Source organism: Dermacentor albipictus, chromosome 9, assembly GCF_038994185.2.
Source record: "Dermacentor albipictus isolate Rhodes 1998 colony chromosome 9, USDA_Dalb.pri_finalv2, whole genome shotgun sequence".
Lineage (NCBI taxonomy): Eukaryota > Metazoa > Arthropoda > Arachnida > Ixodida > Ixodidae > Dermacentor > Dermacentor albipictus.
This window is the reverse complement of record NC_091829.1, coordinates 14,785,278-14,809,836: the sequence shown is the minus strand read 5'-3', so window position 1 is coordinate 14,809,836 and position 24,559 is coordinate 14,785,278. Positions and strand designations below refer to the sequence as shown.

Here is a 24,559-nt window from a genome sequence, read left to right as displayed (position 1 = left end):
TCAGTGTGTTTTCCCCGGAGAATCCGCGGCAATCAGGAAGAGAGTGCAACGACTGCTAATTGTCTTCATGTGAGGCACGTGGCTTTTCGGTACCTGGTGACGCACATAGTGACACTCACAATATGCTCAGGCGGAACAATTGCCGGCTTTGAATACCAGACTGATTTCGTTTGCTGCTGCACCACCACCACCACCACCACCACCACCACCACCACCACCACCACCATAACCACCACCACAATCACTGCGTTTGTGCGCATTTGTGTGCGTGCGAGCGTGCGTGGGCGCACCCTTGTCCATCATGAGAGAAACGGCACAAAAAGCTCGACACATAGGACTAGACGACAGTACAAGGATATATGTCTTACACTGACTTCAGTAAATGAAGTTCTTCATGTTGCATGCCCTGCTGGCTAGTGTTATGTGTCACCTCTCCTTTCCCTCTTCCCCGGTAGGGGGTAGCCAACCGGACATTTCTCTGGTTAACCTCCGTGGCTTTCCTTTGCTTCTTTCTCTCTCTCTTGTGAGATTTCTTCCAAGATGAACGGTGAACCCCTATATTAACAAAGCCAACACCCACTCACACTCAAGCACTCTTATTCGTGCGTGTACGCAGGCATGAAGCACATAGCATCTAAATTAATTAATTAATTATGTTATTTCGTTTTACGTGCCAAAAACCACGATCTGATTACGAGGCACACCGTATTGGAGGTCTTCGGATGAATTTTGAGCACCTGGAATTCTTTACCGTGCGCCTAAATGCAAGTACACGGGCGTTTTTCCAATCCGCCCCCATCCCATCGAAATGCGACCGCCGGAGCAAGAAGGATCGCACCCGCGACCTTCGAGCTCAACAGCGCAACGCCATACCCACTGGGATACCGCAGCTGGTCGCATAGCATCCTCTGAAACGCCAGTGCTTCACGAGTTTACAGTAATGGTATTGCGAACGCACTATACAGCTGGACTTTCAACGCATGTTTAACGAATCCGTCATTTACTTTCTACGACGCAGGCGAGAGGGGTTCTCGGCCGGACAACGGAACGCGCTCGGCCAGGGTTCCCGCCGACGACTGGAAGTCCCGGCGGAGGAGGACCAGGACCAGGCGACGGGTGGGGGGACCGTCGCCGTCGGCCAACAGTGGCGGCCGACGGAGGAACCACCGGGACGGGGGCGAGGCCCTGGTCGAGACCGCGGTGTTCGTGGACCAGGCGCTGTACCAGGCCATGGCCAGGGCCTTCCCGGGCGAGGACACCGACCGGGAGCTGATCACATACGTCCTGACCATCATGAACGCGGTACGACACGTCTACCCGACCATTGTCTGTATCAATAATTATAGACGTCGCGCGCGCGCACACACACACACACACAATATATATATATATATATATATATATATATATATATATATATATATATATATATATATATATATGCTGAAGTTTCACAATATATACACATGACACAAGCATCCTGGGTATCTATAGTTGCCTAGAGAAATATTCAGAAGCAATGATGTTATATTAAATTAAATTGTTTAAGCGGTTGCCTAGTAATGTTCTTCACGTTGATTTGAATAGGGAGTGAGGGAGCACCAGCTGCCTAGAATGTCGATCATTCGCCGTGCAAACACGGGACACAGAACACAGCATCGTGGACAGGACACAGTCCACGATGCTCTTCACTGAATGGATGTCGCAACGTTCTATTCTTCCGCGATGAACCGAACAACCCTGACAGATTGTCGTTAATGACGCGAAAAAAAAATCAGTTTGGTCTCTCGTCTCAAGGACTTATTTTTGCCGTGTGCGCGAAACTGCACTGAAAGGTTTAGAAATGTTGCTCCCTTTCTTAAAGCATCTATGTTTCCACTTTCTAGGTACAAATGCTCTTCAAGCATGAATCGTTAGGGAAGAACATTGACGTGACTGTCGTCGAGCTGGAAGTACTGAAACTCCAACCAAGGGTAAGTTAATGTCAATTCTTTTTTTTTTTCTGTGATGTGGACAACACCCGTCAAACAAGGGATGCATGTCTCTGGGGCCAACGTATCGACAAGGGGACTTGTCATGGTCCGGGCGACAACTACTTTCTTTGACAACCGTTTATATGATAGCTCACCCTCCCCACCAGTACTCGAAAAAGGAAAGCAGTTGCCTTAACACAGACAAGTCCCCTTGTCGAAATGTCAGCTCCAGAGACATAGGCTGCGTTCTAGTACTCACCGTAGACGGCTAACTAGACAGCTAAGCGGACAGCGGAAATCTCAAGTCTCATTTCTATTCTGACGAAACCGGCAAAAGAGACAGCTTGTAGAAAACATCGCGGTAGTAAAAAAATATGCCCGCTATTTGCTGTCCAAACATGATGACGATTGAGAAGAAGGCTTGGAAAGTCGACGTGAAGGTCGGCTGCTCAAATGAAATGACGTGAAGGTCGGCTGCTCACGATTTCGTATGCGCTTAGAGTAAACTACGTTGCACTGTCCATTGGTTCGCACACGCGAAGTGTTAAAATGCAACCATGATACATGTTTCATTTTTCATTTTTTCTTGTCGACGCGAGGTGGTGTCATGGCGCAGAAACGTCTTCCAGACAGTTCCAGGTGCGTTCCCGCAAGGGCTCAGAGCTGTACAGCTTCTTAGCTGTCAATGTAAACTCCAATGCTGGCCAGAATCGGTACACCCATAACCTGTTTAACCACCGTCGATCACTTCGTCTCCCTTTGTGTGCCTCTGTATATTGTCAAGTAACATCATTCATCCATTTGATTCTGGTCTAAACAGTCTCGTAATCAGGTATTGGGTCATGGTGTCGCTGACGATGCAGGACCTGAGCCCGTCAGAAAACATCGACACGTACCTGACCAACTTCTGCGTGTGGCAACACCAGAGAAGAAGGGCCGCCTCTGCCCAGGGCACGCCAAAATGGGACCACGCGCTTCTCTTATCAGGGTACGTGCTGGCGGTGCAGAAGATATAACAGAAGTCTCGGGGACTTCTTTGACGCACGAATAGCATGTCCTCTCGCGTAAGACACACCCGTATCCCTTGCAAGCATTTCGATCAGTGATCATAATAAATCATTTTGATTTGCAAGCATTTTGATCAATTTGTCTCTTGCTGGTTTTCAGGATCAACATGTTCGTCGTGGACGAGAAAGGACTGCGAAAAAGACACGTCGTCGGTGAGACCTTTCGTTGTCATGGTGTAGAAGCCACGTAAAATAGACATACTGCGTTGAGACTCGTGTGTAAAAATGTAACTACGGGCATTGTTGGCATTGTAGCAGCGCTCAGCACTGCAGCGGCCTTGGTAATAACACGACTGGAGCGAACATGCGTCTCGGCTGGTGCTGCCTACTGAATGTTAGCAAAGCAGAGGCAAGAGAGATGACAGAAAATAGACATGTTGAATGAGCACATAAAGTAACTCTAGGTTGAAAGAAATAAACTCGCCCATTGTGTGCCGCTTTCACTTCCTATATTATTTACACGCGTACATACATCGTCTATCTTTTTCCGGCGACCGTTTTCGTAGTTAAGAGTTAGATTAGATTTGTGAGTCACAGTTTTGGCATTGACTGGTCCTTCACCGCCACTTCAACGCGACAATATGCATAATATGCATTTTTCACCGTTGCGCTGTTTAGAACGGTAGCGAATAATACTCGTTGCGGGAGAACGTTGCTGACACCAGGCATATATGCCGCGCAATCATTCGAACAAAATTTTCTTTCGTGACCTAGAGATAGAAGTGTGGTTTTACTACAGAATTGCGATTGTTTTTGCCGTTTTAAGGGCAGGGGTGTCAAAGTTCCTGGTAAACAGTGCCAAACAATACCAGTGATGGCGTGATCTCGACAGTCTTCTAACACAGTATTTGCCTGCTCGGTGTGGGCATGTGTGCAGGACTCGCCCCGGTGAGCGGAATGTGCAACTCTCTTAACAGCTGCACCATCAGCGAGGGAACCAGCTTCCAGAGCGTCTACGTTGCCAGCCACGAGATGGGACACAGGTAAGGACACAGTCTTTTCCCGGTCCCGCCGTGAGGGCAGGCGCTAACATACCTTGCCATATAGAACCATGAGGACGGTAGAGTGCCCTTCATGCATTAGATAGACCTGAACGCCTTAACAGTCCCATTTTCCTTAAACTAATGCTGAAACCACAGCACTTTTGCGACGCAGACAAGACAAAGCGACGTGCTAACTTTAGCTCTGAAAGTTAGTTTAAAGTTAAGGCACCATCCTTGTCTTTCTTGTAGCCTCTTCAGCGCTGTGGTCCCAGTATCAGTACACCAACTAGCCCAAAAGTATGTACTTCTAAATTAATATTTCCTTGGTATCAACTTTCTTTTGTCAGTTTTGCTTGGCTGGACGTAACCTCACACGGCTACGCAAAGGATGTTTGAAAATTCCAGCAGGAATTCGCTCTCAATTCTGAAGTTACGTGTACCTACAAACATTCCATCAAATGCCTATGAAGACGACTTCAAGCGTTATTCTCCCACTTAATAAAAAAATAAATAGGTGAGGCATAGCTTATACCTGCAAATGCATATAAAACATTTGCACCCAAGATCTGTCCGCTGACTTCCACATCAGAGTCCTTGCAGACTGCCATTAAAGGACACAAGTGCGATCTCTGCATAATGCACAGAGAGAGAGAGAGAGAGAGAGAGAGAGAGAGAGAGAGGCAGGGAGGTTACCCAATGACCTACCCGGTTGGCTACCCAACACTTGGGGAATGACGACGCTGGTTTATTCCTTATTCCCTTCCTTTACACCGATTTCGAAGCACCCGCTCCCGAAACAACGTGACTATATTGCTGGAAATGGAATGGCGTTCGCAGCCTGGGCATGGAGCACGACGGCTCCCAGGACGGGAACCCGTGCGACGTGGACAACTACGTGATGTCGCCCACTCTGGGAGCCGGCAAGACGAGCTGGTCGTCCTGCTCGCGCCAGTACGTGACCAAGTTCCTGCGGCTGCCGGCCGCTTCGTGCGTCTTCCAGCGGGGCACCCGCGACGTCGACGCCAACCTGCTCGCGGCGCGCAAGGGGCCCCTGCTGCCCGGCGAGATCTTCTCGGCCGACCGCCAGTGCGCGCTGCGCTTCGGTTCCGCCAGCCGACGCACCGCTCAGCAACCGCTCCAGGCGAGTCTGTCTGTCGTGTGTCACGATTCTACGGACGCGTCTTGAAATGACCGAACGTGAAACGCATGATCTGAAGTGAAGGCGCTAAAATGACGGAGGACAAAGAAGAAACACACACACAGGGCGCCCTGTGTGTGTGTGTGTGTGTGTGTGTTTCTTCTTTGTCCTCCGTCATTTTAGAGCCTTCACTTCAGATCATGCTTAACCAACACGCCCAACTATACATCCTAACGTCGTATAAAACGCATGTGCCACGGGCCGTCACGGCAAGATTACGAAATGTCCAGACATAAGGCTCGGCATTCGACTTTCTAATATTATCAATGTTGAAACTGGACACATCTTCACAGCAAGATGGAGACGACGAGATTAACGGTGTTCGCGCAAGAAATGTTTCTGGTGACAACATTCCGACAAAGGGAGTGGCGAAGACAAGTCCTCTTGTCGAAACGTTGCCTCCTGCAGAATCGTCTCTCGTTCGAACACTGTTGAATAACCTTAGTTATTACGTGAGCGCTAATGGTGCGGCTAAGCTAAGCTGCATGTATATTAAACCGTGTAAACCGCTTTCGCCTCACAACGGAGTGACAAGTTTTCTTTTATTCTGCAATTGGTGTTGCGCAGACTTTGGTTCACGTTAACATTGTTATGTTTGGTGCGCGTCGTTCTTTTTTTTTTTTTTCGCCTTCCACCACTTCTTCTCATACACCGCGGCGACGCTTAGTGCCTCTTCAGCGGAACCCTGCCTGCTTGTTCTACATTGATTACCTCACATCTACAGTAACGCCTTGTGCACCGAACTAATAATAATCCTCCTTGCAGGACATCTGCCGAATGCTGCGGTGCGAGATGAACCGTGGCATCACGCCAGTCTCGTTTGCAGCGCACCCTGCTCTTGAAGGAACACCATGTGCTGAAAATATGGTAACGCACTATCTTCACTCAACAAAGCTGCATTATTCAACTCAATTATTTTTATTTTGCCATGGCACAATAGCCGAGGAGGACACAGTAAAAGTTACTGCTGTTGTCCTGAATGTATTTGACGAATATCCACAATCGGGGATTGGTCATGGAAAGGCTAGCTTGATCTGCCAAGCTATCTTTTCTCGTCTTCGCAAAGCCGCAGACACATAAAATACTTTGTCACACTGCAGCCGCATAGATATGAGATAAAATATAAAACACAAAAGTTTAACAACCATAATAATGCGAAGTTCAACGTCGCGTAAGCAAATGCATCATACAATCGAAGTCATTAGGAAAACAAAAAACTCAAAACGTAAGCCCGTGAAGTATTTCCCGCACGAGAAGGAAACTTCAAATGAATGAATACACAATAGCAGCACTTTATAAGTACAACGAAGGCGCATTCGCTCTGTGCGCGTTTGTACTTACTTCGTCGTCTTATATATCTTCTCTACAAAAACTTGCAGTGGAATTTAGTACTCTTGGAAAGCGAAAGAGAGAAAGGTAATGGTCCATTTTATGCCCATATGTAGACGTAAGCATTATTGCTTATTATGTCAAAGAAACAAGTTGTTATACATGCCCTTAAGGCACAATCGGTAAGCAAGCGCCTGTCCCGAAGTCAAGAGCTTCAAATGATCGACTGCAACGCACCATTCAGTTATTTTCCAATAGCTATGTACAATCTTCGCTAAACGTGTCAAAGCCACTGTGCGTGTAACAGGACATGTCAATGGTCAGCATAATAGTACCCCTACAGAACCTTAATTGCTCCAAACCCTGAAGATCTTGTGCCACGAATTCAATCCCACAGCTCCTCAGGCCATGAATTCTACTCCACGAGAAATGACACTGTATCCATTTATAGTTACGATGCTTTGTCCACGATTTGAAGTCTTGTCTGAGGCTTATATTTTCTGTTACGTATGAATATGTAGATGGGCATTTGTGACATTTCAATGCTGCTCTTTTTTTTTCACTGTTTCTATTAATTGCTAACCTGCGAACGTACCCCTCTCCGCGGCAATGCAAATCGTGCACGGTCCCTCATGATACGCACATTTACTGAGCACTCACAGTCCTCACCATAGAACCTATGTAAATAAATTTTAAGAAGAAAAAAAAATGCAAGCCCAACTACTGCACCGTCTCCTCCACCCATTCAGTGGTGCCGGTCTGGCTACTGTGTGGCTCGCCGGGACGAGCTGGAGCGGCGTCGGTCGCGGGACCCGCCCGTCGACGGCGGCTGGGGACCCTGGTCGTCATTCGGGACCTGCCGCTCGGACTGCGTGGCGAGGGGCGACTACGCCTACGTCGGCGTCAAGGTGTCCCGACGCCGGTGCGACAGGCCGAGGTATTTTCATCGCCCGTTCGCGCACGTGGTTTCTCCACCGCAACGCATTACCTACAAGAGGGGGGGGGGGTCGTTCGAGGATTTCGTCGGCAGGCCTAAATTAAAGCTGGATTTGTTCTAAGAGCTGCAATTCCTTGCGCCCATTTGCGAACAGTTGTTTTTCTCGCATCGTGCGTAGCCTCTATCGCACAAAATTGATTCTCATTCCGATCAATACACGAGTCGTACACTGGTGGCATCACCGCGATTATTCCTATATGAGCACGCATAGCCAATCTTGTCTCTCTCTCTCTGGTTGAAACTCTTGGAAAACTACGATATCCTGACGAGTTATTTTTACGCAAACAACATTCCATGTGGGCTGGCTTTTGCGCTATGGAAGGAATTAAAGAGAGAAAAAAATGCCCGCAGCCAGACTGGAGACAGGAGACTGCATATCAGACTTGTACGTAACGAATTACACGTGATTAATCAATTGTAATCAATTACATCTTCTGGTAATTTATAAATTTAACGATCACTTTGTTTATTCAGTAACGCTTACCGCAATTACTCTTTTAAATTCCAAGCATGCAAGTACACTCTTCCACACACCTTCTGTAACATATAACGTGTTACATGTAACCGGCTACTTTACTGACGAAACAAGCTGTAACAAACGGTGCAATTTCGAGAACCTGAATTTGGCGAAAAACGCAGTAGAACGCCCGAAAATCGTACCACGCGGCAGCCTCGCGAATGCGCATGTTCAGGCAGGAAAACCCGTCGGCTTGGTATGCTCCACAAGATGTTGGCCAATGAATTGAACAGGTACGTACTGCTACGGCTCGATAGCGAAGAACGGTAATGACAGGAACTCATATGTTGACGATTTTTTTTTTTGGGGGGGGGGGTATTATTGGCTTAATCGGGGGCGTTTTCTCTAAGTTCCAGCAACAATGAAGCGCTGTGCTAGGACCCAGTGCTGAGCAACCACAATATTGTGCGCAATATCCGTATACGATTCGAACACCGCACTACCCCCCTCCCCAGCGTGTGCATTGAGCTAACCTATTTTTTTTTCCTCCTCGAGCAAGTTTTCGGTGTTGCTGCTGACAACAAAAACGAGGAACGATGACCAACGAAACTTGTTAAAAGCCTCTGTTAGTTCAGATAAGCAATGTATGAGGGGCTACAGAGCACGCACTGAACAGGCCAGGCCAGCTAGTTTTGTTTACTGCATCTATAGAAAAAGTTTGGAGGAAAGTAACGTAGAATTAATCGATTTCTATTAAATAATTATTCATCTACTTTCGTGCGGCAGTAACTGGTAACCTTGATCAATTACATTTTTTAATGAAGTAATTGTAATAATTTACTTTTTTTCTGTAACGTGCACAATTCTCCTGCCGATACAGGAGGCTGCAGCACTGTTATGCACCGTCAAGTATTGTTTTTGACGCTATTACACGTCATGTAACTATACAGCTGTCCGTGCGCGGGCGTATGTGCGGGTTGTTCGCTAAAACCATTCGTGACAGCTGGCTTTCTCGCAATAAATGTATCTGTGAGGTGAAGCCCACTTGCGTAGTTTCTTAGGTTTAACAGGTTACAGCGCCGTCAGGACCTCCAGTAGCTGCACGCGCTTAAGTCATTTAATGTCGACCCGCTGCGATGCCTCAGCGGCTATGGTGTTCTGCTGTCGAGCACAAGGTCGCGGGTTCGATTACTGATCGTGGAGGCCGCATTCAGACAAGGATGAAATGCAAGGAAAAGGAAAGAAAAGTAAAAAAAAACGCCAGTGTCGATTTATTGCACGTTCATAAACCCCAGGTGGTTGAAATTAACAGCGATCATCGTAGCCCGTGTGATGCCCAGGGACATTAAACGCAATTTTTTTTACCCGCCGTGGTTGCTCAGTGGCTATGGTGTTAGGCTGCTGAGCACGAGGTCGCGGGATCGAATCCCGGCCACGGCGACCGCACTTCGATGGGGGCGAAATTAGATTTAGGTGCACGTTAAAGAACCCCATGTGGTCGAAATTTCCGGAATTCTCCACTACGGCATGCTTCATAATCAGAAAGTGCTTTTAGCACGTGAAACCCCATAATTTTGAGGGCAATTTTATTTTGATCCGATTTAATGTCTCACGGCGCAGCGTGCAGCGTGCACCGTGTATGCTGCAAGCCGATGCATTGTGCAATGTTTCAGTAGCGGAGTAGCCGAGTGACAAGTGAGCGTACAAAAAGAAAGACAAAAAAAATGAAAGTGCAACGGATGCATATGAAAAGGTAGTGCCGATAATAGTTTGAAAGTTTGCAACTAAAATGCAAATTCTTGAGCGTATCCATTAAAGGCAGTTGAAGTGGAAAGTTCTGCAGCGGAGAAGCTGTTGGCTACAGCCTGTTTACCCCATCCCAAGGCAGTGCGATGCAGCCGATAATATTTCATCTTCCGCTCGATATGAATTGTTCAGAAACAACTTCGGTTGATCCCTGCCAGAGTATACTGCCACATTTTTAATGACAGGATTGTACCAGCTGACTTCAATGAATCCTTGTGGCAGATTGCACCCCACACGTTAAGAGGATATTTCAGTTTCTGTACATGGGGACCGCCACATCGTGAATACTGAGCTATTTTATTTAACGCGTCTGTCCGACTGGTATACTGCTTGCACAGTGGTCATAATAAGCACGCAATAAGCTTCTACATCTGGAGCCCATGATCCACCACTCCATACACGACTCAATGTACTCCACTAGTCACAGCTAGGCCTGGTTGTTACTGATACACAGTTCAGTGCACTTGTTTCAGTGGTGCTAGTGATTTGCGCTCAACGAAGGCGCTATATATTTGTCTTCATATGGGACACTGGCCTCAACCAAACGCTTTACACGTGTGTTTTTTTTTTTTTTAACAGCTTGTGCCTGTTACTTGTACATGTTGTGTGTACACCCAATATCTCCAATACCCTTCGGTCACGGACTCTTATTTGTGGTTGTTTGTTACTTGTTGTTCAACTTATGATTGATACATGGATGCTTGTGGCCCAAGGGCCAGGTATAGCCAAAGAGCGCCATGACTTATGTCACCGACGCTCGCTAATTCGCGCGATATCTTCGGTTGCAGCCCACAAAGCGGGGGCCGTTTCTGTGAGGGCTCCGACAAGAGAGTGCAGATCTGTGATGCAACGCAGGTGAGCCGACTTGTGCAAATTATTGTGGTTTTTGTAAAAGAACATGGTCCAAGGGCTTCTCGCAGAAACCAGTTGAGGCTTTGTTTCAGTTTTGTCCGCACAGTGTAAAAGGCCTTAATTGTAGCGACGCTTTGTACAATGACTCGCACGAGCCCAACGAGGTTGCTTGCAGGCTATGGAGTTTTGCTGTTCAGCACGATGTCGTGGGTTCGGTTCATGGCCCTGGCGGTCGCATTCCCGTCGGGGCAGAACGCAAAGTTTATCGTGTACCGAACATTGGCTGCACGTTCAAGTACTCCAGCTGGTCGAAGTAAATCCGAAGCCCCCTACCGTACCGGCGCATCTCTTAGCCCCAGTGCTGCTTTCGAACGTTAAACACCATGAATCAATTTTGCCTTAAAAATCATCGTTAAAAGGAATCACAGTCACGTGAACATATAGGTATGAGCTGTCGACTGAGAAAGCTTCACAGCGAAGCCATGAGAACAAAATTTACTCGCTGCCAGTTTGCATACGCCACAAAACTGAAATGCGCAGTGTAGTCCTGCGTGTGAGCAACGCACTGCGCATTTGCATTGTATAGGCTGCGCAATGGCACGTTCGCGAGAACTTCCACGTCGGTGGAACTTTTGCGATCAAGTGTGCTCGAATCGGCACCGACATTTTTGCATAATGAATCCTTACCAACTAGCTCAGCTTTCTGTCGTTCTAACCGACAAGGAATGGGCGTGAAACAGTTTCACCGAAATCGGCGTGGCGAAGTTAGTCTCGACGTCTTGTTTTATCGAAGTTTCCGCGAAATCTCATTCTTGGTGATCACGCGGAAGGCGTATCATGCGGTCAACAAAAACGCAGACTACAATTTTGGATACCTAGCCTGCAGAAACGACATCAAAGAATAAAACTTATCTTACCCGAGCTCCACGGTGTCCATGTCGCTTTCTTCTTTTCAGGCAAGAGTGGTCCGGTAAATGCTGGCGCCATATTTGTGTCCCTGCTACATCGCGGCCACGTCCTGGTTAAGAGCTGTGGCATGCAGCACACGCGAAGCTGCGCGACCGTATCGCGAACCTCAAGGTCCGGCTCGAATTGTCGTGCGGGCTTGGCTAACAGCTCGGCGCTGGCTTTCGAAGAGCAGGAACAGCTACGTCATGCTTTGTTATCTGTTGTCAGCGCGCCGCAGTGAGATGCTCTAGCCGGCGTGTGATGCGTCTGTCAATCCGCTATGGTCGGCCGCTCGGACAGAACATGCGTCTCACGGCGCCGGGTCGGTATACGATCGCATCTCATTGTAAAATAATTTACACCTTAGAAAGTGAAAAAGGGTGTAAATGTGTCTATAATTCACACCCTTAGGGTGTCCGTTATATAGATAACACCTTAAGGGTGTAAGTTATGGACACATTTACACCCTTTTCACTTTTTAGGGTGAAAATTATTTTACAGTGCTGCCGTGTCCTGCCGATTCAAGCATAGATTCAAGCTTCATGGCGCAACGCATGAGAGTACCGTTAAAATTAAAACTATAAGCACTATACTCTGAGCAACAGCCGAGAATGCGCGGAGTACGTGGCCTCTCGTGCAATATATGCTTTCGCATCACCAAATACGTAACTTGCCGCGCGTTTACTGTCTTTTTTTTTTCCTGCTGCACATAGCGAGGTGGGACAACTCGGTGACGTACTTCTCACGCGAAGGCCGCCAGATTTCGCGACGTCAGCACTGGCCCATTGTCACCGTTCGTTCTCAAGCGCAAGTCATTTCCCAATCTGTACACGGCGACGCGCGCATTTAGCGCTAAGTAAGGTCCACCTAGGGCTGTTCTCGCTATATAAGAGCACGTTAGGAAGGCGAAACGAGAAGGGGCGAACGGGCCGAGAACACGGCCCAAGCTTGGCGTCACCGGCGTCGACGGGACATCGATTGCAATGGACGCGGTGAATGCGTTGCGAGACACACAAGTCGACGTTCCCGTCAATCTTCCGCCGTAGCGTCGGATACGCGGCTGATCGAGTGTGCAATATCAGATCGTTCGCAATGGCGCGAATTTCTAACGGTGGCGGATATTAATAGGATCGTTAGAGTATCGATCTGGCAGTAATTAGGCCTAGTCAAGTCGTCATATGCGGACCGATTCTAGCGTGACGAGCTTTGTACACCCGTGAGCAAAGTATACGGACCAGGGATTACACGATAAAATTCATTTTCTCCTCTGTCCATGAATGCAATTTGAAATTAAAGACTGCAGTCTAAACTGGGCATTATGAATTTTCTAGTCCACTGGTCAGTTTCCGTTTATGCGTGTTAATTACGAAGAAAGTCTGCTTTTTCTTTCTTTTTTCTTTTGAGACCCTGTGGTCCGTATACTTTTGCTCACGGGTGTAAATATGGTTTGCGAAATAAAGTTAAATTTGCCTTACAATAAGTTTATCCGACTACTACTGCCTGCGGCCGTGCATACGTGCGGAACATAACGGAGCATAACATGTACAAACGAGTACTCAATCGCGAAACGCATGTTCGTCAAAACCATCCGTTTCGCCAGAAGACGCGCCGGAAAGGTGGCTGCTTCGACTGTCTTCTTCGTATGCGACGAGCCTGTTTGTTTGTAAAACGTCCACGGCAGCTGCATTTAGACGGAGGCGAAATACAAAATCACCCGTGTACTTAGATTTAGGTGCACTTTAAAGAACCCCACGGTAGTCAAAATTATTCCCCACCTACGGCGTGCCTCATAATCAGATCGTGGTTTTGGCACGTAAAACCCCATAATTTAATTTTCATATTAAAAACGTCTTTATTATATTTTTTTGGAGATACTTCCGCTTTGGTTTATTCAACCATGCCCAGAGAGGGACAGGGAAATGGGGCGTCAGGCTGGGATGCCTGTGGTAGGTGATGCAAGAATGAGGGCTTTGTGCTGTTTCCCTGATGGTGACCTCCATTCGATATCTTAGGATATCGAATGGAGGGATCCTATCCTATCCGGGATTCCGGATATGTGGAGGGGCGGCCATGTCACCACGGGTTTAAGAGAGTATTTCTTGTCGTGCTAGTTGGTTTTAAACACAATTACTAGTATAGGGGCGGAAAATAATACACAAAGACGAAACAACAGACGAACGGTCGTCTTGCCTGTCCTTCTATGTGTATGCGTGTCATCTTGCGTGCCTTAATTTCTAAAAGCTATTTTTGAGAGAGTTTTACCTTAAGGATTAATTCATCAGGGCGTCAACATGCTCTCGCCGTCATCACTGACGGAGCACTGACTATACCGCAGATTTGGTTGTTTGGACTATAACTGACTATTTCTGCGCCGATTCAAACAGCTGTGCACGACGTCCAAGAACCAACGCCTGCTGGACGAGTTCGTGCTGAGCATCTGCCGCCAGGCATCGGCACGGGACAAGAGCATCGAACCGTATGGCACGCAGTTCCCCAGTAGAGACTGTGAGTGCACGTTCTATTCGCTCTTCAGAATCACGTGTTTGCGACGTCACATGAATGTGTCGGACGTACTGAGTAGGGAAGCGCGAGATGTGTTCAACAGAAACTTAGAGAGTGAGATTCATCTTGCGTTTCGCCAACAAGGTTGCGTTCCTCCTGTGTGCCCGCCTGTTGCGATTAGGACCATTTTTAGCTACGCCAGGTCCGCAACCTATCACGTGTGCAAACAGCAGGCGCACTGGGCAGGGTTAGGCAAGCGTGACCCACTTCCTCCATTTGTGTCTTTTCGGGTCTCGGCATATGCGTACATGTCGGGACTCAATATAATGTGTGCTGCAACTTGTCCTAGCCTCTAGTCTCTGTATATTCCAGTGCGCAAAGGGCTGTGTGCGGACCTGTGACGTTTCTTCGTATCCTACAGAATTTCTTTTATTGCTGATATGTGACAAGGAGTCGACGTCACAGTTATAAGGTGACTAAATTATAATATAAATGTCTCTATTTTATTCTCATTTCAGAAAAAGACAAAAAAATAAGGCACGAGCTTTTAGCGTTTGCTCTACGGTTCCGTTTGTAATCTTGGTCACTATGCCGACCATGCTTTCTTCTGCACTTTTCCCGATCTCGAAGGCGATGCTCTACCAGTTGCAGTTATTGTCCGTTGATTGCGATGGGAAGCTATAGGGTAGCTCGTACGCTTTTACCCAGGAGGCGCATATAGGATTTAGAGCTCTCCCTTAGAGTCCCTTCTTGTGCGCCCAACTGAATATGCTCACCACGGTCGTGCACTGCGTGCGCTCACTCGCAGACACGCACTCGTGCTACGTGTGGTGCCGCAAGCGCGGAGGCGGCTACATGACCCACGGCTGGCGCATCCCCGACGGCACACCCTGCTGGAGCCTGAGCCAGAGGAGGCAGGCCAGGAACATCAACCGCTACTGCGTCGACGGGGAGTGCCAGGTATATGCTTGACATACTGGATCAATCGAATAGATATGTGGTTAGACCACGCAACTCGTATAAATCTCTTTCCACGATCACTGGTCTCTTTATGTGCGCGGTCTTGCCGTGTGTGCTTAGTGTTGGAGTTCGCGCAAAAGCATGCACGTAGCATTCGCTCCCCGAGGCCGGCGCTCATCACGCCATCATTGTGACAGCGAGTGCTCGCGGTCATCGAGTGATACCTGTTCAAGCTTGCCTGTGCGCGCGTCACACCATGCTTCCTAATCTATCAGCGAGCGAATGTTTACTGCAATTTATGCGGCCGGTAAACCTATGAACCTCACATTGGGTGATTGCGTAATACTTTGCAATCGCTATCAATGCTTCGCGGCCAAATTGCGACATTATTTTTCGTCTCCAAATATAAGCACGGAAGCAAGCAAGTAGAGAACTCCTTGACTATCGCCCCATGGGGCACTCGATGCAATGGCGTCGAATGAAAGCCAGGGCCAGGCAATGTAGCAGTTTTATTCCAATTTTATTCCTTTTCGCGCTTCGTCTCAGAGGTCCCAGTGGCGCTCGAACCTCATTACCACCAAGATCGGCCGGCCGTGAACGATGGATGATAAGGAATAGAATAGAACGAAAGGAATCCTTACGTTATACCGACCCAGGACGCGTCAGCGCATCAAGCCACATTAGATTTTCCTCTCTCGAGAAATACCTTGCGGAAACACGGACACCTCGCGGAAACGTTGAAGACACGAGATTCGCACAATTATTCACGCAGCAAACGTCATCGCATCTAAATATGAAATGACGGAGCCCGTGGTGCGCATGCGCAGTGACGCGATCCTTGTGTCACGGGTGAGTGGCTCGTGTTCGCAGGCGTTCGACTGCTACGGCCGCAGCACGGAGAACGACTCGGCCGAGGCCACGTGTCCCGTCCGCCAGTCGCCCCTGATGGCAGCCTCCGCGTCGGCCAGCCCCCGCGGTGTTGTACCCTCCGGCTGGGGACCATGGCACGCAGTCAGCGAGTGCCGACACTCCTGCCTCGCTGCCGGCTCGGGCTTCCAGCTCGTCGCTCGAGAGTGCAACGCCATGTGAGCAGACGCCATTCGCGCGTTATCTTGTGCGCAGCAGCTCTTGCGTCAGTCCAGGGGTGCTATTTTGAACGCTGAAGAATCCCGCCATCTTGTCAGCGCTGATTGGCCAACAAGTGTGCCACGCCCTCCCCGATTGGCTCAAAACGCCAACATGACGGGACTAGACAGTGTACAGAGTAGCACCCCTTGTCAGCTCCGATTGGTTAACAAGGCAGCTACGCTATCTTTGATTGGCTCAAAACGCCAATGTGGCGGAACTTGACATTGTCCGGAATAGTACCTCTGACGTCACGTCTCTCGGTATGGCTATCGAGTCGGCCCGCGGTTGGAGCCAATGCAATAATAATGTTAATGCCCACTAAGTTTCTCGTGGTTGGCGGAGCCCTAATTTTGCCGTAGGCTTGGACACAGCAAACAAAATATTAGCACAAACAACAATGTAAAGGTGCCTATTGACAAGGACAACGCGAACAAGAATGGGAAAACGCCGCGTAAATTAATGTAAGCTATATGCCGAAACCGAAATGAGCCAACGTCAATGAGGAAATCACGAGTAATTTCGCAAAATGCTTGAGACGTTGAAAAGAGAAATTCGCAAAACAGAAACACATACCGAAGCATGCTACGGGCAGAAAATAAAAACTGAAAACTGTCAGTACAGGGAGTGATTTACACACTTACGCTACTTCGCTGTGGATAAGTATATTACAGCGATGCTGGTCGACGCTGCCTTGACGTTGTTTTCACTGCCTTGTCGTAGATCGCGGTGCACTGGAAAGAAGGAGACGTACAAGCTCTGCGACTCCACACGGAAGGTGAGTCTCATAGCGAGCGCTCACGCGATTACGTGCTTAAATGCGTGTAGAACACTGCGGCAAATTTCTGCAAGATTATTGGGACCATAGCGCTTGGCGACGCGGTCTGGCACGACGTACGAGATCACTATATAATGATCTAGGAGGTCATGAATTCGGCGTTAGCAGTTACCGTTGATTGTTGTAAAAAAAAAGTGCTACATCTAGGGCGCGAACTGGAAAGCATCCCAAAAGGCTGAGTTTCACTGCAAAAAAGGTTAAAAAAAATATTAAATGGCCAGCAGCAGGCCTCAAAGCACCCTTAGCATCAGGTTACCAAGGTAACGATGTTCGCTAGTGGGCGCTGAAAATGCCCCAGATGCTGCAGTCGAGACATGTTCAGTGGGGCTGGACCGTTTCAAGAGCCAGTTACAGAAAACTATTCGTAAATTCTGCATGTTAATCTCGTTGACTAGCATCTTCTCTGTACTGCCTCGCTTGCGGCCACAACAGGCCGTTTCTCGTTGTTACGAACCGTTCTTACGTACTGTTTGAACCGCACCGATGGCACCGGCTGTTGGAATCTCAGCGTTGCCACCAGCTGTCGGAACCTCAGTGCTGACGCCCGTTATTGCAACTGGGTCGCAAGCCCCAAGGGTAGCGTTGGCCTGGCGGCCTGGGGCACACTGGAAGCATCCGAAGGTCCCAGCAAAGCATGAGGCGACTGCTAACAGAACAACTTGTTTATTCTAGCATCGCAAAGAGCGGGCGGTCAGGTCGACCGAAGTAGAGAGACGGGAGAGCACGTTACTCAACAGAAGAAATCGGAGCCTCTCTCCTGGCGTCCGGGGGCAGCTGCTCTTATACTCTCAGAGTTGAGAGCAAGAGGGAAGGTCACGGGACTACGTCACGTGACAGCGGCGACAGACGGACTGATAGACACGTTGGGACAAGGAGGTGACGCATCAGCCGGGCCGGCGCCGGACAGACCTCCTCGCTTCACACTGGGGGAGCTCCTCTCCCCGGCTGCCGCGCTTTGACAAGCGTGGGCACACACACACACACGCACACACAAAGACACGTGGCACTGAACATGCCGGGACGGGCTCGGCGGGGCGCGCTCGCGGCCGCTCCGAACGGGCCAAAATGTCCGCCGCTTGGAACGAAGCTCCGGCGTACGTTGCATCCGCGCTGGCTTTACCGCGCGTCGTAGGCGAAACGTAACAGTACAAATGGCCTTGCGAATCGCGACCGAGGTTCGCAGCTGTACTAATGCCATTGTGTCGCAGAATCGAAGAGGCCGGTTAAAACGTATATCGTTATCGTTAACGTTACGTTATCGTTAAGTTAACGTTATCGTTAACGTAAACGTTAAAATTGGGCTGTGTTATGCGAAGATCTAACCCGTGACTTCTGTGCCCTAATCCGTGCAGTGTCGGGGTATGGTGACAGCAGACCAGTACGCGACCAAGGTGTGCGAGAAGTACCGGCGGAAATACTCCAGCCTCCTCAGCGGACGAGGAAGGCAGCTGCCGCTGCAAACGGGTAAGAAACACATGGTATACGTATATTTGGCGCAAGATGGAAGCAGTTTGGCATGTATCACGCGTAGGATTGGTACGAGAACAGTCAACAGGCAAACTGCTCACTATAAGTGGGCTGTTCTGCCAGAGAGGTTGGCTGTCCCCGAAAGAAAGCGCACGAAATGGCGGCGCCCGTACACCGATACTAAAGTGGTGCGCATCCGGACCCGTGGTTGCAGGCAACCCGCACGTGTCGTGTGTGGTGGCATGCCAGGACCGCGTGTGGAAGGACACTCACTACCAGATGGACGTGTTCGAGGAAGGACGCTTCCCTTTCGGCACCGACTGCAGCGGTGGACAGGGAAGGGCCTTCTGCGTCTCTGGACGATGCCAGGTATACACGCTCGTAGTGCTCGATATGTGCACGCACATAGCACTACGCATGCAAATGGATACCGTTCCCGCGGTGCCCCCGCATCAACGTGACCTGATTTTCCACTTCTTTATCTCTTCGTCCCAGAAATTTACCGAAGAAGGAACGCCCCTCGATGAAGGTGAGATCGTTGATTTCTATCAGCCGCTACACGGACCCAGCGAACTGCATAAAACCTCTTTCTCGTTCAATCACCTTTCGGGGTATCATTCTCAGTTCGGTTTGATTGGCTCAGCGCGGGGACAGAATGCGTGGTCGACGTCGCTTTAGTGAGGCATGGCGACGTCATGTGAAAGCGTCGCAGAAAGTGACCTACAGAGGACACCGCACCAGATCAGTCAGAACAGGTCCTTTTTTTTTTTGAGTCAGGGAACATTAGCAGTGGTGGAATAGCCATTTCACCTTTCGGTACATGTCCTGGTGCAGGCAAAAAGCCGAGTTGGCGCAGTAGCAAGCACTTTTGGCACAGGGGCCAATGCACGTACGCTTACGGTATACCATGCGAACTGATATAGTCGATATGTTGCGGAGATAGGTTTGTGCGAAGCTTACCCTGCAAGCGCTCTCAGGAAAGGACGCGATGCTCCTCCACACCGCGACGCACAAAGAACGCTAAGGCCAGGCTTGTCGATACGGCACAAAGAAAGCACCACAGACAGATCGTCAACGAAAGCGTGTTTATTAACCCAGGATGCAACACAGTGCGACAGTTACGTCTTGCGGACAAATTAAGGCTCACCTCAAGACCGATCGAGTATAGGCGCGCCTGCACTGAATCATTAGAAGACACTAGTGCGCACTCGAGTGCATCTCCGTGCGCGATTCAAGCAGCGCGAATTCACGTACCTTCTTACTTGACACGGATTCCTGTGTCCAAGACGACAAAACTGATCGAAACACGGGAACAGCAAGTGACGGACCATATAGTGCGCATCTCGTTCTTTCTTTTTTTGCGTTTCTCCGATGTTTTCCATTCAAATATGTGCGGCCATGTATCAGCGTCTCTTGTTAACCACGCAGAGAGTGTGACGCCCCGTGCCCTGCAAAGGAAGCGTCGACGGCGCAGAATCAAGCGCCACGCGCCCACGCCAGGAAACAAGGCAACGAAGGCAGCCGTCGAGGAAGGCGACGTCCGGTGGGGCGCCGAGCGCCAGGCGCGGCTAACGCTTTCGGACACGAATCAGACCTCGGAGGTTTCGCCCTGGTGGAACGTTCACATGTCCGACTGCTCATTACCGTGTGGCGGAGGTACGAGTACACGATGCAAGTGGCTCACTTTTCGAAGCTGCGTGTGTCAGGTGCATTATCAAAAGGCTAACAAAAATTCCCGAAAAGAATGCGTGTAGTCAGGGTCAGAAGAGTGGCCGATTTTATCGTCTGGCGAAGAGAATGAATGCATTGCAGTGATTGAAACGGCTGGAGCTCACCAAACTGCGAAATTCAAGCAAGCACGATGTTTCGAGGCCTCATGCGATTAATCTGTCCCAGTTGTGGCTGTCCGCAATGGAACGGATATCAAAATAAACTACACAGCAGGTGTAAACTACATCTAGAGCAGGCGGTACTGGCATATCATATATGCATGTCTCTGCACCAGTCTACTATTTTAATATATTATTTAATGACGTAACCGCAATAAGAGTTTTAGGTACTGCTTGTATTAACACGACTTGATTCTGTCCGGACCAAACCTTTTATGAGTTGCAGTTTATGCACCCGCGATACCTGTTCTTGCGGCGAACGCAGCAAGCGAGTCCCAGTACTGAGGGTCTCTGATAATCTCCTAAAACCGCAATGAAGGTTTGTCTCTGTCTAGGATGTATTGTCGCGAAGTGATAAACTTCGCGTTTAAATATTCCTCCTTAATTCTTCGGTTATGCGCATATATATGGCCCATGCTAATATATAACCACCGGACAGTCATTAGAGCCAATGAAACCATGAGGGAATTAAGGTGTAAATGGGAGACATCAGAATTATTATTATTATTATTATTATTACTATTAATTTTTTGATGTGTATTGGAAACATTTTCCCGCAAATATAATTCTGGAGAGCATGCTTTCATTCGGAGGAGTATTAACACGTGCCCGAGCCGAACTACTTCGTAACGGCGCAGTGCGCATCGTTTCGTTGTGCAGGCACGCACAACGTGACGGTCCAGTGCGGTGCGTCGAGAGCGCACCCGAATGACAGCCGCTGCGACCAGGGTCGGAGACCCGCGCTCAAGACGGGCCCGCTCGCTTGCAACACGGAGCCCTGCACAGGAAGGTTAGTTGAATCACAGCCACTTTTCTCGACTACGATTCACACATATATGCTGCCTTCGATGTTCCGTATAGTTCAATGCGCTCTGATCCTATCTGTATATAGGCGAGATAACCACGAAGCGCACCTCAAAACAAGCTGCACGTGAGAAGCGTAATATCGAACAGAAATGGCTTGCAATAAGCAAGGCATGGTGGGGTTTGCTGACGGGGTTGAGCGTCTCGAGGCAACACCTAGACTATATAAGAGACTAGGCGTCATATAATGGAACTCTCTGGATTTTTGACCGCCGCTGCTGCTGAATTCGGCCTCCCCAGCTGGGAATACACGCACCAGTTAAATACACAAGCAGCAGCCGTTATGACGACGTGTGTAAGTTACATACATGCCTCAAAATGAACGCGCTGCCATACGTTAACTATAATCAGCTACGCCATTACTTTCTGTTCGAAGCATTTCCCGCGTTTTCGAGGGGAGATTGGTTTTTATTATAATGTGCAGGGAGTTGAGGAAATAAAACACTGAACTAGAAATTGTTTAAAAAAGCAAAGAAGGTAAGGAGGTATAGTAACGCTATCGCGTGGACTGTTGCGGGCAACTGTGAGATCGGAACAGGCTGTGATGAAAATGAGCTAGGACGGTCGCCACCTTGTCTTTATATGACTGGAACGCTTTGTCGAAGTCGTGGTAACCTAGCTCGAACAAGAGCGTCGTGAAAGTTAAGCTAACCATAGAAAAGGCTAAATTTTCGCGATATATGATGTCGCTTATGAAACCTCAAAAGGAACAGGGCTCCAAAACGAAACGATCGCGATATTACAGTCGCGTCAGGTTTCAGAACGGCCTATGGCGTGTTTCGACGACGGAACACGCAGAGCGACATGTGCTCAACGACCGCGCCAATGGCGTAGCTTTCCCAGCGCTGCAGGTTACGCTTACGCAATGCACAAAACCGCTAATGTCGTTGTAGCATGCACTGCAAGATCGAAATACCTCGCAGGTGGCACGTGGAACCGTGGGGTGCCTGCGTGCGCGGCGTCCTGCAGAGCCGCCTGGTGGTGTGCGTGGAGCCACAGGAGCCATCATCTTTATTCTCGCTAGTCCCCGACGGCCGCTGCCCGCCGCCCCGTCCAACACGTCTCAGGAAGTGCGCGCCACCGCCGGCAGAAGGCGCCACATCACTGCCTCGAACGATCGCCGCTTCGTCACCACGGCTAATGCTCGGCTTCTCGTGACGTCCACAAGACGTCCGCTCTTGTACAGGTGTGGACAATATTGTTTGTGCAGTTTGTACAACACTGTGTGTGCTGCGACTTTTAGTAGTCGTCCCCGGACTTGTTTGCGCTGTTTGTTCACCATGTGTTGAACTGGTGCAACGATGAAACATTGCACTCCACGCTACCAGACGTCACCCGTCGATCGACGTTGAACGTTTATTCGAATGTTTAGCGATTAATTTTCACTCCGTGATCCGTGGACTAACGTGCACGAATTCCTCTATAGTGGAGCTATATAGGGGGAGCTCAGAGCTCAATCGCATATATAATCGCATCCATCACGTGTGGTGCCGTCTCGAGGGGAGAACGGGGTACAATGTATACCTCAATGAGCAGAGCTGCGGGCGTGCTGCGAGGAAGCCGCACATAGTGCACGTGCAAGTGAGCGGTGGGAAATAGACCAGGGAATTTTAGTATGTGCATGCAGGGTGTCTACCAAGTTGACATTTTCAAATTCCCTGATTTTTTCAAGATTTCCCTAAGTGCCTTTGCAATATTCCCTGAGTGATGCAGAACTGTGTTTTAGGTCAAGACGGGCTGAAACCATATCGCCCGATGCTGTCACTCTCTAGTAAGCATACGAAAAAATAAAAAATAAGCTACTTAGTCCAATTTGAATATTAAGGAGCAGTGTTTATGTTATTCAAAAAGAGAATAGAAGGGAGGGGTTAGTAAAATGCACAGCAAATAAAATATCTTCGAAAAAAACTGCAAATCGAGTCGGACATTCTTAAATACGAATAAAAATGAGATGCATACAGAAGCAAATATTTTCGAATATGAGCTATTCATTACCACTGATAGCAAGCTCAGTGGTATGAGGCCCGAACGTTGTCACAATTGAGATTCTCTCTCAACAGCTCGTAAGTCAACCTCAACTGTCGTCTCTCAGCCCACGCACGACGCCTCAGTGTTGTTTCACTGCCTTAAAGAGTTTATTTTGGTTTGGATGAGGGACACCTGCATCTCGGCATCAGCCAGCACTTTGTTTTTTGAGCTCAAGCGCCTTCAAAACGGCGGCCAGCACGCTCCCTTTCCCGTTCATTCCTCAATGCGTAGGTCCTTTCTGTTCTTGTCCTCCTTCCGCCACTCGTTCGCCCCACAGAATACTTGAAGCATCTTTTTGGTCAGTTGCACAGTACACGTCCCATTTTTCAAACCTCTAGAACCACGAAAACGTCACAAAAATCGGCAAGTTGGAAAAAATAAATGCATGTCATTTACTGCCCTTAAGGGCTCAAACCGCCACAGGCACATTCGAAAACGCTCTGTAGGCCTGCCGGTACACGTATTAGGCATATCGGTGCTCGTACTGTGACAGGAAATACCGGGTGCACGCGCAATTAAGGAATACATACTGTGTCCCATGGCAATAGCCCCTTCCCACGCTTATGCTTCACTGCAACACTTTTGCGTATGCTTCACCAAGTAACATCTGTGTACGGAGGCGAAGCTGACTTTCCGAAACCGGCATTATGCAACGCACCGTGCTTTCCAAGCTTTTAAGCCAATCGCAAGGACCGCAAAGGCGGAGTCCGTGTCATTGCTGACAGCAGCGAATTCTTTCAATAAAAAACACGGCATCCAACGGCAAGAAGCTTCACAGTGAACCTCGAAGCAGCTAGGCCTAGCGTTGCCGCCGTAGTGGCTACGGCTTCCAGCGGATCTGCATGCGAGAGCGCCGGTTCGAGGCGGCAAGGTAATCAAAATGACAGAGGTGGTGGCTTTGATTAACGCCGTTTCGGACCTGCGGTCACGGCGAAACCTCCGGAAAATCGGACGGTGAAGAGTTCTTAAGTCCGAAATTTCAGATGTTCTGACACATTGACTATAGGGCACGTGGTTGTGCCGCGAAGCTGTCCAAATTATCGGGAATCCGGAAAGTCGGTCGTTGACTGTACACTGGCAACTCCTCCAGCCGACGACAGGGCGTCAAAGACGATTCATTACGATTCCCGTCTGTAACTCGAGCCAGCATTACCTCGACTTTCGACCCTTTCAATAAAATTACAGCTAATTTTCCCAGATAGAAACACCAATTCCCCGAGTTTTTCCAGACTACTCAAAATCCTCAGGAATTCCTGGCATGTCTACTTTCACCACT

General features: G+C 48.9%; 2 protein-coding genes across 2 annotated transcripts in view; one reads left to right on the top strand and one right to left on the bottom strand.

Moving 5' to 3' along the window:
* The window catches only part of JMJD6 (Bifunctional arginine demethylase and lysyl-hydroxylase PSR), a 190,407-nt gene extending 178,718 nt beyond the window's left edge, over positions 1–11,689 (bottom strand). Inside the window, exon 1 of the mRNA XM_065433957.1 lies at positions 11,580–11,689. Within this exon, the coding sequence (XP_065290029.1) occupies positions 11,580–11,649 (70 nt within the window). The 5' untranslated portion in view covers positions 11,650–11,689. The remainder of the gene's footprint in view (positions 1–11,579) is intronic.
* LOC135903642 (A disintegrin and metalloproteinase with thrombospondin motifs 18-like) overlaps positions 1–24,559 on the top strand; it is a 144,138-nt gene that overhangs the window by 117,360 nt on the left and 2,219 nt on the right. Inside the window, exons 6-24 of the mRNA XM_065433952.2 lie at positions 1,019–1,302; positions 1,887–1,973; positions 2,837–2,961; positions 3,141–3,193; positions 3,918–4,023; positions 4,861–5,164; positions 5,987–6,088; positions 7,300–7,487; positions 10,599–10,665; positions 13,995–14,115; positions 14,921–15,072; positions 15,943–16,157; positions 16,921–16,975; positions 18,388–18,499; positions 18,717–18,871; positions 18,998–19,031; positions 19,931–20,158; positions 21,052–21,181; positions 22,179–22,441. Of these exons, the coding sequence (XP_065290024.1) occupies positions 1,019–1,302; positions 1,887–1,973; positions 2,837–2,961; positions 3,141–3,193; positions 3,918–4,023; positions 4,861–5,164; positions 5,987–6,088; positions 7,300–7,487; positions 10,599–10,665; positions 13,995–14,115; positions 14,921–15,072; positions 15,943–16,157; positions 16,921–16,975; positions 18,388–18,499; positions 18,717–18,871; positions 18,998–19,031; positions 19,931–20,158; positions 21,052–21,181; positions 22,179–22,413 (2,753 nt within the window). The 3' untranslated portion in view covers positions 22,414–22,441. The remainder of the gene's footprint in view (positions 1–1,018; positions 1,303–1,886; positions 1,974–2,836; positions 2,962–3,140; positions 3,194–3,917; positions 4,024–4,860; positions 5,165–5,986; positions 6,089–7,299; positions 7,488–10,598; positions 10,666–13,994; positions 14,116–14,920; positions 15,073–15,942; positions 16,158–16,920; positions 16,976–18,387; positions 18,500–18,716; positions 18,872–18,997; positions 19,032–19,930; positions 20,159–21,051; positions 21,182–22,178; positions 22,442–24,559) is intronic.